Below are 15,030 nucleotides of genomic sequence, written 5' to 3'. Positions count from 1 at the left end.
AAGAGTAACTCTTGCTAAAATTATCCTAACGAAACTTTCACCCATTCTCTTAACCAAATCAGGAATAAAAGTCAGGAGTCACTGTGATGGTTTTGGTAATAGGGAAACAAATTACCTAACATTCACAGATACTTCAAATAACGCTATTGGAACTAATTTGGGATAGTTGGATTATGAACTCAAGTTGGTTTAATTTGCGAATGTAAGCTCAACTGCTTTTCTCTCTGAGCAATGCACTTAATTTTATGTGTAATTTGTAATATCGCAACATTCAGCTACAGGGCACTTAACACTTTCGAGAAATTTGAAAAATATAAAAATCCAATCCTCCCAAATTAGTTCCAATCGTGTTAAATTCAAATGGCCGCCATTCCTGTTTTAACTCTACGGGGAAAATTTAATTTTTTTATTTTCAAAAGACTAAGCCGATGAAAACTATACTTACTCCGAGAGCTTTAAATGAGCCCCCCCCCCCCCCCCCACAAGCGGTAGACCAGAAAAGAATTGTAAAACATTGAGAGTCCTAATATCTGTCTTGAAGTGCATTCTACGTCGAGGAAACATTTGGGCCTCCGACGTCTTCTGTCATGTCACCCAGTCAAGACAAAGACAATAAAATTCAGAAAATTACTAGAACTTTAAGTGTCGTAACTAGTCTCTGTAAATATTGTTTTCTATGTGATCGTCAAATTGTTTGTGATTGTCTGGAAATCGTAACAGTGAGTGTACTTTTAGAAAAGAACATAAACATACACCGGCTTCATTAAAGGCACTGTTCGCGATCCCTGGGATCGCCTTTGTTCTAGTCTATAAGAGGATTATGGAGGTGTGATAGCCTTTTGTTTTCCATTGAAATTGTAATCTTGTGGGTAAATTTTCTGATGAGACAATCTGGTGCTAGCACATGCCTTTAACAGCGCCACCTATTGCTGTGCACGGTTTCACAATTCAAGGCAATTTCCTATCGGAATTTATTTTAATAGGGAAATGTCTGATACGATATCGAGATCTAGGGAAAATAATGACATCCCGGATGTAAATGCTTTGTCCGGAGTTTATAAGTGCCACCTGGGCACACTGTAGACGAGTGCACACGTGCACAGAACACCTTTTTTTGATTCACCGGGGTCCTTTGCTGCCACTCGTTGACGTAACATATTTTAACCAGTTGACCGACCCCGAAATGGACCTTGCAGGTGAATTACTCGAACGAAATAGAAACTAGTTTTAAAAACAACCCTTCTTCAACCCGGGAAGTGCCTTAAGTTTGGATTTTATCATCGGAAAACTGCCAGGAAAGGAAATAATCGTCACTTTTATGGACTTCGTAAGGCAGACGATAACTTCTCAGTCACGTGACAAATTTCTGCTCAGATCGTTTCAGTGAAAGTGTTCAGCGTTCCAGATCTGGAAAGCTTTTGTTCTATAAATGCATATGAAACCAACACTTTGTAATTTGCGCCTAACGTTTGTAGTTATATTCGAAAACTCAGTCATTATAGTCACATTTTCAGGTGAAAAATGAAATTGTAAACATGCAACTCTGCAGTTTTCAGTACCTCATTTAGAAGAAAGCACATTCTCGTTCTAATATGCAAATGCAACAAATTGCGAAGCCACCAATTGGTCGACCTTTGTAATATCATGCATGTACGTGTGAAGAGGCTCTTGCAACACGTGCTATTTGCATTTTCACGCTGAAGAAATACGAAGTTAGGTGCGTGAATTCGAAGAACGTACCAAATCCAAGATGGACAGTTTCGACCTCAATCAACCACCTGCCCAAACATATGAGTCTTTGCCTGCTAATGCTCTTCATGCGACAGGTATTGGTAGTAACAGGTTTGTGTCTGCAAACGTGCCGTTAAATTCATGTCCTACGTTGCCAACTGTACAGCACTTTATGTTGCCGTTCAACCAAGAATGGCCAGCCCAGGAAGACCGTCGAATTCTACAGTGCTGCAACCACCAGACACCTCAACAGCCGTACTCTACCTTCCAAACCCAGTCTGCATACGAATATCCTCAGCAGCAACCAAGAGGTTTTGGACAGTACTTTCAAGCGGGGGAATTCAGTAAGTCCATTACCAATCCGCACATTCATTATTTTCCGAACCAACAATACGGAACATCATCGCTGAGACCGACACAAAATGTGAGCGAGTTTTCGACTGTAAATAACTTTAACCAATTCCAATCGCCACGTGGTTTCAGTCAACCTCCATTTCAAAGCGGACAAAGTCATGCCATTACAACGGGTGCTGTACCTGCCCTTGAAGTGCCCACAGGATTACAAAACATCAACGACTACACTTGTGGAACCTCAAACCTCTACAGAGCAACAAGATTTTCATCAAACGTTTCTGCGTCCACAGGTGACTCTCCATCCACCCTGAATTACTATCCGCCCATCGAAAAAGCGGTATTGCCTCAAGAAACAAATTCGCTTCGAAGAGACTCTGAAAACACTGCTAGGAGTGTCAGGGATAATACCCCCGATAGCGAACCAAATAGTGAGACGACAAAACGTTCCGAGACTGTTACGAACAATTCCGAAACTGTCAACTCCACAGCTTCCGATGGCACACAAGAAAGCAGTATAAATGCCAATGATGTCAACGCTTCGACAGATGGAGCTGTGTCCCACACTGACTCAGGGGATGTTGAAATAACAAGCGCCAGGGAACCCGACGACACCAACAACGTCAAAAAGTCGACGGACGTTTTGAATGAAAGTGGATGTACTTGTATCCGCACTCCGCCGCCGATTACCAGAACGCTTCATCCGCCTGGTAGGATTTCATTCTCGGCAAAACGAGTCGAGAGTGTCGACCCAAAGACGGCTATTTTGCAAAGTTTAAGACCAATCTCATGCAGAGGAATTGTTAACCAAAGACAAGAATCGACAACGCCGTTTTCCCGGCCCGAGACAAATAACGTCCAAACTCCGGTGGCTCCAGGTCCTTCAGTTCCCATACCAACGGATGACGTCACAGCAAGCGCTAAAACACAAGTAAATCTGGTGTCTTCGAATAGCAATGGCGAAGAACCTGAAACGCATACTAATGGCGGTTCACTTATGTTATCAACCGCTGGAACATCGACGATTCTACCAACAGTATCGACAACAGTGGACGCATCAATTTCTTCTCAAGCCACAAGTTCTATTTGTGCGTTAGAACCGATTGTGGTCGCTTCATCCGATTCTGGTCCGGCCATAAACTTCTCAAATGGGGTTGTTACAATGGGAGCTCTGCCGAATTTCGCGAACCAGTCGTTGAATCAACCACAAGCCTTCGCGTCGGCGACCAACCTTGCAACAAACGTGACTCTCGTGCAAGTGCAATCCTTGCCCATTGCAGACGCCTGTTTCCAGGGAAACGGTGCGCCACTTATCGCCACAACAACATCAAATCCACAAACCATCCCGGCCCCAATCCAGCTTCAACTCTGTGGGACAGTAGTGCCGACAAACAGTTTCCAAAATGGTAACTATGGTAACGATTTGGTAACCAAAACCCAGAAACCAGAAAGAGTGCGATATAGAGTAAGTAGGAAGAGAAAGAACACGCCAACAAGACTGTTGCTCAAACGGAAACGAGAAGAGAAGACATCAAAAGAACAAGAAAACACCGACGAGGCGACAAACAAAACGCCAGAAGAGAAACCACATGAATTGAAGGAAGTAATGAGGAAGAAAGCCAACGAACGAGAGCGCATGCGTGTTAACAAAATGAACAGTGGCTTCGATTTGCTGCGTGGTGTTTTACCCGTCATCAAATCATCGAAAAGTAAAAAAAGCAGCAATTACAGCAAGGTGGACACTCTCAGAACCGCTATATGGTACATCAATAGCCTGCAGGACATTCTCAATCAATGTGACGAAGCAGGTATGACGTCACAGACACTGATGCAGCAACAGCAGAATGCAGGTATGTACTATAATGGCAGAAACTGTGACCATAATTTTAGTGTTTTGCTGCCCCTGGTTATTTTCGACATTGTTCCGTGCATGAGCAGCAATACCCTGTACTCCATAGAGCGCTTCAAATATCCTGTATTGAATTTGTCTCCTCCGCCCTTCAACGACTAAACATCATCGTCAGTTTGACTATGAAATGTTGATTAATCAGATATTCGAACGTCAACGATAACATTGCATGGCGCACAGTGTGCAGGCTATGTTGACGAACTCGATACTGCTAATTTCAATACGATTTTAGGAATTAAACGGAGACGCTGCTGTTGATATAAAGAACGAAAAATACAGCAGAAAATCGTCGAAAATTATCATTAGTGAAATTTTCAATTATATTTAAACACATTTGCGTCGCGCCTATACGAGATCTTCAAAGTACACATATAAGGGCCATCATTTATATCATATCATGCAGTTGGAAGTGGGGAGGGGAGACCAGCCATGAAAGGCACATAAAAATCGGACAGGTGTTGTGAACGTATCTCCATTGAAATGCTTGTTTTCCTTCCCCGAAGTTGATGCTCTTTCGTTCGGAAAGTTGAAGTTCACATTACTAAACTGGTTTTAGTTGAAAATGTGTCAAAATTTCGACAAAATTTTTGTTTGATTTGATAAGCATCTGTTCAATACTTACAAAGTCTCTAAATTGATGTTTTATATTTGGACAATTAGAATTACTCTTACAATTTATAGTTGTTGTGAACATGAATTTATATTCTTTGGGAGACGGCATTGGCATAAAAAGGAGTTTTTAGCAATTTAAACTCTTCTGAAAAATTGATTATCCAAACTTCACACTCTATAGGATCACTACAACGACTCTTTATGTATGTTTACAGCTGTTTCTGCCAATGCTTGCACAATGTTATCATGCACCATCATAATAACATCTGCGAAGTTGATTTAGAGTCCAGTGTGAGTGTGTGTGTGTGAGTGTATTTGATTTGTGTGTTCAAATTATTCATCGATCTTCTGCACATCCCTTCCCTGCCGACACCGTTATCGAAAAGATGGAATCGTAAACTACAATCCAGTCAACATGCGCAATTTCACTGATTTACATCGTTCAATTTCTTCATATCATCAATATTAACATTCCGAAATATGTCGCCATGGAAACGTACGATAACAATGATTTTCCTTTACTTACATTCGTTTTGTTCAGGAACATACTACCAATCCACTTCGACGGCAACACCGTTGATGATGAGTTATGGTGGAGCGCCCTCATGGTTTCAAATTCTTCCAAACGGCAATCTCCTTCCGATAGCGACAACAGTGGATGGCAACAACAACATAAGCGATGTTCACGTTGTCAGCCAATAGAAATCGCTCTGACGTCATCACCCGAAGCAGGCGTTGTTATTAGCTGGCATGTCCCTTGGACGCAGAGAGACGCATTTTGACTGAAAAATGGCTTCATCATGCACCCTTTGACGATATGATTAATGTATGTGACACATCATATTGAATTAAAAGTGAATGAGTGAAAGTCATAAAGAAATCAAAGAAGAATAAACCAAACAAAACCACAATGAATATAAGTGTGAAATTTCCTGAAGAATCTATGTGGAAATGTTCAAGTTCGGTTGAATTCAATATATGAATTTGATATTATATTATATATTTATTTATTTATTTATATTTATTTATAAATGCCCTAGAACGTATTTATTCATTATAGTTCAAAAACGTTGAAAACCGCAGATTTAGAGTTTTATATTTATTTTATATCTACTCTAATTGATTTCTTATGTTATCGATTTAGAGAGCATTTAATCAAGCTATTGTCGAAATCATCAATTCTTAGACCATATATCATCGTTTTCCCTGTACAGTTAGAATACATTCTGCTGGTGATGATACTTCCATTTCCAAGAAATTTGAATGATTGAAACTGTCAATCTCGAAACCGATTAATAGTTTGTTACCAGCACTTCAATCACTTTAGTAACATGCTGCGCATTTTCCCGCCTGGACAAATTTTCCGACATTTAATCCTGAGATCGATAGTTGAGAAATGAGACAACCGAAAAACAAACCATGTTATCTGTAATAACTATATCACACAGGGATTGAACTTATTCCAGAGAAGTCTGTTGAAAGCTCAGTAAGCTGTAACTATTTTGTATGTATTTCCCAGTATTTTTGTTCTCTGTGTAAAGATTTTATGTTACCTTTAAACCATGCCAAAATGCATATTTGCTTAATTCAACTTGTCCATACAGTCTGTTTGTAAGTAGTGTCCGATGGTTTTGTAGACCGCTGGATTCTAAAACCAGACTAAAATTCCCTGCTCAACAACGATTCAGTATATTGTACACATTATCTTGTTTGATATGGCTGATATCTTGTATTTCTACAGACTGAAAGGGGAAGAATAAGCGTGTACTCGCTGTATTGAACAAAAGCGTGGAAAACATAAAAAGTTTAATACAGCTTTTGTCTCTTTAAGTTACAAAGCCATACAGAGTTTTAATTATTTATGTTTAAAGACAATGGTCGTATGGTTTACGAATTATTTTAAAATCGAGACTTCAAATAAATCCCAGCTGAAGTATCAACACTTATAGGATTTCTCATTAAAGCAATCGAATGTTTTCAAAAGAAGAAAAATGACAACGACTGATTGAATAAAGTTTATACCAACGTTATAGTATATACGAGTACATCAAATTACCAATAACACCGAAACATGAAAAAGGTAAAACTAAAGTAAATGCAATAAGCGTTGTTTGAGTCCATTGACAAGTGTCTAATAAACTTGCCTAAATAAGTCTTAGCGCTTGGTTTATTTTGTTATCACCTTGGGCATTTACAAAATCATATACAGCAGAAGTGAGGTGTGACAAAACATCTGCTCTTATGACGTAAAATGAGATTTAATAGTCATGACATTGTCATGTACATTAGGAGCTGCCTTGTACACATGATGGGCATTCTTCTTCCCAAACTGAAGAAAATCAGCTGTCACGGTACTTTGTTTTAATGGAGTGAAATGAACTTTTAGTTTATTAGAAAAATAAATTAAAAGTAGCAACATAGTAATGATGAAACGCTGAAAAAAAACAATGATCGTAAGGCAAACACCGTTTATACTGACCACATAGGTGGATTAGCCATGGGCCGCACGTCTCGGCCCCTTTGAAACTAAATTAGCTGTATCTTTTGATCTACTTTCAAGCACTCTTGTTGTGTTTGTATTAGATACAAATTTTCTTTCAAATTCAAAGATCCCGTAAATTGCCCGATGTTAAACTTGACAACACTGCCCACAGGTGCTTGCAGCGTTGCTTGGACAGTTGATCGAATGCCAGGGATCGAAGTGTGAGGGCAAAGGCCGAAGTTCGGTAGTTGTATAAAGAATAGGTGTGTCACGACAAATCGACGAGAAGTCGAATACTGGAGATCATTTAAGTTCAAAAGATTATTGGAGTGAAAGTACACATCTCAATGGCGGACTGGCAACGTGAATGCGGAGAGTTGCCCGAGAGTGAATTTTCGTCTGAATATGGCATATATCAGTCAAATACGGTTACTAGTCTAGTATATCAGTCAAATACGGTTACTAGTCTAGTAACCGTATTACTCTAAGAGTAAAGATTTGAACTTTTGAAGGTATTTTCGACCGTCCAATGTTACATTTTTGAGGTCAGATGTTTTATTGTGTTAGTTTTGGACCTCTCGCCGATTTGTCGTGTCACACCTATTCTTTTCACTTCTACCGAGGTTCGGCCTTCGATCGACTATCCAAGCAACGCTGCAATCACCTGTGACCCCGCTAATGTACAAATAGCGATTGCTATTTTCAACCAGAATTTGATCGTCAACAATCTCATATGCTCTGTGTCATGTTGGAAAGGCTAAGATTTCAGGACATTTTTAGGTAGACAATTAAATTCATACGTTTGTCTTTAATATAGAAGTTTCATATGACGAAGATATTAAAGGCCCGATAGCTGTATCTTTTAGCATTATTTTTTTATTTTACTTTCAAAACTAAAACAAGTTCATGGAAATGTATTCATTGAGGGGTGTTTATACAGGTAGAATAAACTGTCCATTGTGACTACATCTGCAATTTTGAGCAAGATAAATAATTAATGTTTGCCCAAACATAAAATGGCGCCCTCATGCAAATAAAGCAAAAACACGGTACGCAGTGCATATATGCATTGGAATATTCACAGAGACAACAGAGTAGTCAATATAATACATAGTGCTGAATGTTTTCCGCTGGGACACCAAATGGTATGTTTTCTTTGTAATATTACCAATTTTTAAAAATGGCGGGAAATCATAATAATGGTTAAAATTTAAATTTACTTGTTCAATTTTAGTGGTAAAAGACTGTATCCTTTAAACCGTATTGAGTCAATTCAGAAACGTTTCCTTAGATATTTACATCATAAGCAGGATGTCACAGTGACTCTTCATCTTGGTGTAATTGTGACTATAACTTGCTCTGTAATCTTTTTAAAATTCAACCTTTGTTCTTACGTAGGAAACTATTTGATTGTATGTTTGTGCGTAAATGCCTTTTATCTTCTTATGACTCTACAGATTGTACAGGTTTTTATGGTCTGTGCGTACCTAGATACTCTGCTAGACATAGACCTCTATTACACATCCCTTATTGTAGAGTTGATGTTACAAAAAATGGCCTGATTGGACGTACGTCATGACTTTTTAATGATCTGATTGACAAGGTTTGCGATGTCGATATCTTTGAAGAATCTCATTCAACTTTTAAAAGACATATTAATTTGTTTTTGTGATTGTTTGATTTTTAGAGTACTTTTCTGTTTGTTTAAATTTTAGTTCTTTTTATCCTTTTTTTTTCTTGTCTGTAAGTGGCTGCCTGATGGCGCTGTTGATGAGCAACTAAAATAAAATAAAAAATAAAATAATCTAAAGAAAACCAGAGAAAATAGAAAGCCTTTTTCAGGTCGACAAATTTCAAGAGTTACAGCTACAGGGGCTTTAATAAAGAAAAGTTACAGCTACCGACCCCTTTGATGGTTCACTTTTGTACAAAAGAAAGTTACTCTGTCATTTTAGAAGCAGTAACGTGTTGCGAGTCTACTTTTAATCAATACATTTGCAGGGCAAGGGATCGCATTTTGACGCTTGCGGGCTGAATGTTTGAAAAATGTTTCTTTCCTTCGAATTCGTAATCCTTGATGTAGTCTGACGTTGCTTCTTCAACGTGACCAACTTCTGTTGCTATAGCTACTTTGAAAGGGTCGGAATAAGTGCCGCAGCATCCTTTGAAACCATGACAACGAGCCATCCTTATTTTCTCTGAAAGGAAACAATGTGGTTGACATGAGTGATTTCCAAACCAAGTTACGTCTAAAACTACGTTCAGAGATAGTGGCAACCACAAGCATAAGACCGAGAAGATGCTAAGCGATTATACCTGTATAAGGCATGTTGTTAATAAACCATCTTATTCTAAATGCAAAGCACACGATTTATGATTATAAATTAAGAGTGCTCGGTCTATGTCCGTGTTTTCACTATATCTATTGTTGATAGCATTAAAATTATCGCCTCCGGAAAAGGATACAGAATTGTATAGTGCAAAAGGGAACGATCTGTTTGAAGAGCTTTTACTAAATTGCGAAAACTTTGGAAAGTGAGAGTAAACAAGTTCTGAAAATTGTTATACTCACGTTTCAAATTTTTAGAGTTTTAGTAAAATTCAAAAAAAAAACCCGAGGAGACGAGACGATACCTCTGTCTTTCGCGACTGAACTCGGTCAAATTCTGAAATACTGTATTGGTTTTATCTATGTATACATACCGATTTCAAGTAGTTTTTGAAGGTCTGCTTTCATCGAAGTGTCTTCATATTCATCAACAGCCATGAAGCGCGTGTAACACCAATGCCCAGATTCTTTCACGCCCGTGATGTCGATGAGCAACTGGCAACTCTCATCTACTTGGGAAAACAGCGCCCTCATCCCGGGGCTCGAAACGAGGTCCAGCTCGTTGTGGAAATGGTGAAGATCTTGGCTTATACAAGCCGCAACAACTTCGCCATCTTCTTGTCGCCTGACAAAGAATGACATTAACATATTCTCATCGCAGAGTGACCTTACAGTATCATACAAGACTGCAAGTTTTTCTTCCACTGGGTTCTCCAAAGCTACAATCGTTGGTTCGCTCAGGACGTAGGATTCTGCTGTCATCCTGCAGACAGCCTCAAATTCTGTGGCCGTTGCCTCGTACAACGAAACTATTCTGTAGCCACGGATACGAAAGGAGTCATCGAAGGGTTTGGACTTGCTATCGGGCAAATTCTTCACCTGTGGCAGTTCGACTTGAAGTAAATCTTCCAGTGTCTTCGCCGAAAAGAAATCCCCGATGTCGACTCTGAGGCCACTGGTTCGAATTTGCATTATCACATCAATTGCGTTTACTGAAACAAACAAACAAACAAACAAGCAAGCAATCAAACAAACAAGCAATCAATAAAAAAAAAATTGACTTATAATTAAAAAAGAACATATCTGTAATACCTGTAATATACGTACGGTGTGGGTAGATTTAATTTACACACTGACAGTGACAATAGATTTCATGGTGAAAATTAAACATTCAACCTGAAGTTCTTATCGTTGCACAGTTTATCAAAGGCATGGGGAGATGTGGTTTGTGTTCATCTTTCATCGAACACATGAATTATATGAATTAATGTTGTTGTCCTGTAGATGGTATTGATTATTTGTTCAGACAGCAAAGTAATCAAATTTGCATATGAGATCGAGTCGTTGGCCCTGCATCAATTTCTCGTATTCACCCAAAACCAATTCTTAAAATGGCACCGCATTAATTTTTTCGACGTTATATTATTTCACCAGAGTTAGGATATTTCGGAGGCATAATGGCCGTTATCGCCACGCAAACGACGTTATAAGATATATTAACCTGTCCGATAGTTCACTTCAGTTACCAACTCATTACCACATGGGACGTTAGGTTAATATAGACGTGCCCAATATTTGTGCACAGCCTAGTCCCCGGATAGAGTGACTGTGATTTGTGTAAAATCTTATTTTTACAACTTCAGATACATCACCGTCCCTCAACCACATATGTGCCAGTATCATACGATAGTACTTCCATGACACGTGTACATTGCTGTCATTACGTCAATTTGCCCCACTCATTGATTTACTGCGATTCAATTTATTACATCAACAAAATACCGGTTTTGTTTTTCATTTTAGAGGACTGGTGAAAGTTGTCTTTTCTCTTATAGACTCAAGACTATATTTTCGCAAGAATATCACTTCATCGGTGGTGCGTTATTCCTATGTAACGAGCGTGCATTTGTTGACTGATACATACCTGAGCTGTTGCTAAGTTGAAAATAGTTATCATTCAGTGATACTTCATCCATTGGCAGTTTCAGGACGTTGGCAACCGCGGACCTTATTGCGCATGCGTGGGGTGAACTATCGTCAACTGGTGCAGCTTTGACTGTTTCATCAGGTTCATAAGAGTTCGTGTCGGTGATCGTCTGCTCGGAATTGTCATGGTCATCATCACCGTCATCAGCATTCCCTGTTAAATACAAACAATGTATCGTTTAATTCAGATGCATTTTAAAAATAACTGAAAGAAAGTACATAAATAATGTCAGGCCTTCGGTCAAGAGGAACTTACCCCACTCCAGGAAAAGAAAGTAAAATTGATATCAAAAAAGGCGTAATTTGGGAGTTATTAAATCTTTGCTCCATATTTCCGATTCAGAAAGTTGTAATTTACAGGCTGACATGCCAGTCAGTTCCAATAAATGCCCGTACAACCGACAGACTACTTAACAGGGTAGTTTACTGCATAATCCCGACTGTCCAATGCCAGGCGCGGGTTGTTCATCGGTTGCCTTGAAAGAAATTCACTAACTTATGAACTTTCAGACTTTCAGAGTACAAAAAATGACAAACATCGTGTAAATAGTCAATGTCGACAATAACTGAACGCGTGAACAGAGATTCGTAAGTACTATTTTATGAATGCCTACCTTCCGAGAGCATGCTATCGAGTTCGTCCGCTGAAACAAGCTTTGGTATCATATAGGAGGGCAAAACAGAGCTCATGTACTCCTCTATAGACTCAGTGGTACAATCCGGGATGTCACATAGGGTCTGGTAGCACGCCACCAACGTTGGTTCTTCGTCGACATGTCTGCGGCGGTACATCACAGCCACGCGTTGGAAAAAGGGTATGTCGCTCAAGGCGTTCTCAATTTCACTCAAATCGACTAAATTGCCCTGAATATTCACCATCGCATCGCGGCGCCCTTCAAAAACAAGTCTTGGGTTGTCCTGATTCGGTTCACACACCAGACGCATGTATTCTCCACTGTTGAACAATGTCTCATGTCCCGGGTCCGTGGCGAAAGGATTTGGGGAAAACCTCTCTCTATTGGATGCATTTCTAGTCATATTCATAGGAGTTCCCGCGCCGACTAAGTATCCATTTGCTACGTTTGGCCCACTGACATAGCATGTCCCTATCTCACCAACAGGTGCAGGTGCCAGATTTTCATCCAAAATATAGATATTTGTATTTTGTATCGGGAGACCAATATTCAATCCTGGCATCTTTTCGGTTTTCAAACTTCGGCGCTTCCAAACGGAAAGAGAGACATACCCACCGGTTTCTGCCACACCCCACGTGCAGGCAAGTTTTACACGCGGCAAAAGAATGACGCATTTCTTCGCAAGTTTTCTGCTCAGGACTTCTCCGATACAGATAAATGTCTTTACAGAAGGAAGTCTTTTCCTACTCGGATATCTTTTAAGCGTTGCCAGGATACCGCGCAGTTGGGATGGTAAGAGGAAAACTCGCGTCACTTTGTTCTTTTCTAAATACGGAATTAACTTCTCAGGGTTGGAAGTCGTAGAGGCAGGGGCAACGACTACAGTTAACCCGTTCAATAGAAAGCTAAATATTTCAGCTATTGAATCGACGCAGCTTAGAGAAGATTTCAAACAGCCTACATCGGAATCCTTGACATTGACTGAACACGCAAAGGCGCTCGCTCTATGAATGATAGCACGATGAGACAGAATGACACCCTGTGGAAATCCAGCAGATCCAGGAGTATACAATATTAAAGCAGTTTGTTCGGAGTCTGTTTCCTCGCTGATTAATCGTTCGTCTCCATGGAGATTGCCGCAATCTCTGCTTTCGACATCTTTCAAGATATCTTGCAGCGTTATCACAATTGGACGATCTTCTTCTGGCAGATCTGTCAACATTTCGGCAATCTTGCTATCTTCGCTGGTGATAACACCGAGAGGTCTGGCGTTCGCTATCACATGCTTGAGTCGTTTCTCAGGATGCGCTGGGTCTAACGGGAGATAAGCCGCTCCCAGTTTGAGGACAGCAAACAATATCATCAGCGCCGTATCACTCGGATCAAGGTGTAAACCAATGCAAACTGATCGAGAACTACGCACACCCTCTGACTTCAGTTGACCTGAAACAATTCGCGCAATGGCATTGGCCTTAGCATTGAACTCCAAGAACGAAACACGCTTCCCTTCGTAAACCACAGCTGTCTTCTGGTTTGCTGAGGTTTTATCGGCAACCAGGTGTTCCACAAGTCCATGGATACTTACATGATGGCATGAACGTAGACCAAACGGCTCTGGCTGTTTTGGACCCCGTATGATACTGACCCTGTCATGGCCATTGAGTCTTCCTAGTGGTGACTTTCCTGAAGAAATAGATTTACAAAAATAAAGATTATTTCTAGAAAAACTAACATCACTAACTTCACGTTCGAGGAGTAAACAGCAAAACTGTAATTGATATAGCATGATACTGGATCACGTAAACATTAAAAAAAACTGTCTCAGTCTACTGTAGCTTGATATTGAAAAGTAGCTTACTTTCGAGAGAGCTGGCGACTAGAAATCTCCGCCCCGGGGTGTAAGCGTTGTACAGGAGTCGAAAATCGTGTGTTCCGTCCATCTTGGTTGTGTTTAAAACTGTATCATGATACATCAACGCAACACCTGTAGTCCATCGCCTTTTCCGATCAGAAATTTGAATCTGTATTCACTAGTTGAAGCGTATGCAGCAGTGCTCCAACTGACATCGGCAGCATAATGTACTTGTCACGACGTAACGAATGCTAGCAGCTATTCAAACAATCTAGATACGGAGGCGTCGGACAATTTGCCCCGGTGAATAACAATGGTTTGTTGCTTTCTTCGATACAGAAAATGTTTCGTAATGTTTAGAATTGCTCCTGGCAAACTTGAGTTTTCAGAGAAAGAAAACTGCTCCTCACTTTATGTAACTATCCTATTGTGTGCTGTGCTGTTTTACATGTGAAAGCGGCTAATGTTGGAGTAAACTGTGTTCATCCCTTTGGATGTCTGCCAAGCCGTGGGTTTATTTGTAGATCACCGATCGTATTGGAGCTGTATCTGCCCAATTTCGGTGGAGAAAAAGTGTATGTATTCTTCTGATGTTGTTGTTATACAATGGCGGGTAGTTTAGAAGCATGGCCATTCATGGCCACTACATGTGCACAGAATGGAGTTGACGATGATATGGATTTAAACCTAAGACTGTACAAGCAGACTGTAGAAAGGGGTACATCATTGATAAAGAGCGAACTAAAGGCATCCTTCGCATGCCATCATGAGGAAGGACTTGTCAATGCCTGCAGACATGTCAGTATGTCGACTCTACGTCAACGCAGGACGCTGGACCTTCAGTGTCATTGTGTTGAGGGACACTTCGAACAGTCAGTCTAAACATTACATTGGCACCAGGTTGACTTATATTCACGTTACAGTCTTTGAGAATTATACTCATAAATAGTTGAGAATTGCGAATAATTCTGTGACATTTTAACGTGTTTGTACGCATCATATAATAGTATTCAAATCAACGATAGCAACACGAACGACCGGATATATAGTTGTTATGAGGAACACAGAATAATCGAATGTTCAAACTCTTTTGACATCTTTATGTCAGACAAAACAACACGTCCATTAAAGCCAACTACTATC

General features: G+C 39.9%; 2 protein-coding genes across 2 annotated transcripts; one reads left to right on the top strand and one right to left on the bottom strand.

Annotated features, from left to right (window-relative positions):
• The first annotated feature begins 1,704 nt into the window (after positions 1-1,704).
• LOC139114623 (serine-rich adhesin for platelets-like) lies at positions 1,705-6,638 on the top strand. Its single transcript, XM_070676443.1, has 2 exons — positions 1,705-3,932; positions 5,145-6,638. The coding sequence occupies exons 1-2, from the start codon at positions 1,751-1,753 to the stop codon at positions 5,303-5,305; spliced, it is 2,343 nt and encodes a 780-aa protein (XP_070532544.1). The 5' UTR covers positions 1,705-1,750; the 3' UTR covers positions 5,306-6,638.
• A 1,080-nt stretch (positions 6,639-7,718) lies between these two features.
• On the bottom strand, positions 7,719-14,474 carry LOC139114622 (beta-alanyl-bioamine nonribosomal peptide synthetase ebony-like). Its single transcript, XM_070676442.1, has 5 exons — positions 13,894-14,474; positions 12,015-13,718; positions 11,339-11,554; positions 9,789-10,406; positions 7,719-9,283 (listed from the first exon to the last, which is right to left on the bottom strand). The coding sequence occupies exons 1-5, from the start codon at positions 14,006-14,008 to the stop codon at positions 9,072-9,074; spliced, it is 2,865 nt and encodes a 954-aa protein (XP_070532543.1). The 5' UTR covers positions 14,009-14,474; the 3' UTR covers positions 7,719-9,071.
• Positions 14,475-15,030: the final 556 nt, after the last annotated feature.

This window comes from Ptychodera flava, chromosome 16 (assembly GCF_041260155.1).
Source record: "Ptychodera flava strain L36383 chromosome 16, AS_Pfla_20210202, whole genome shotgun sequence".
Taxonomy (NCBI): Eukaryota; Metazoa; Hemichordata; class Enteropneusta; family Ptychoderidae; genus Ptychodera; species Ptychodera flava.
The sequence above is the reverse complement of the archived record's forward strand: the minus strand, read 5'-3'. Positions and strand labels throughout refer to the sequence as shown.

Excerpts from the sequence above, each read along its gene's own strand:
- LOC139114623 (XM_070676443.1), top strand. The coding sequence starts at position 1,751 with ATGGACAGTTTCGACCTCAATCAACCACCTGCCCAAACATATGAGTCT. Across the intron at positions 3,933-5,144 it reads GCAGCAACAGCAGAATGCAG|GAACATACTACCAATCCACT; the intron begins GTATGTACTATA and ends CGTTTTGTTCAG.
- LOC139114622 (XM_070676442.1), bottom strand. The coding sequence starts at position 14,008 with ATGTATCATGATACAGTTTTAAACACAACCAAGATGGACGGAACACAC. Across the intron at positions 11,555-12,014 it reads CGATAGCATGCTCTCGGAAG|GGAATGCTGATGACGGTGAT; the intron begins GTAGGCATTCAT and ends TGTATTTAACAG. Across the intron at positions 10,407-11,338 it reads TCAACTTAGCAACAGCTCAG|TAAACGCAATTGATGTGATA; the intron begins GTATGTATCAGT and ends TGTTTGTTTCAG.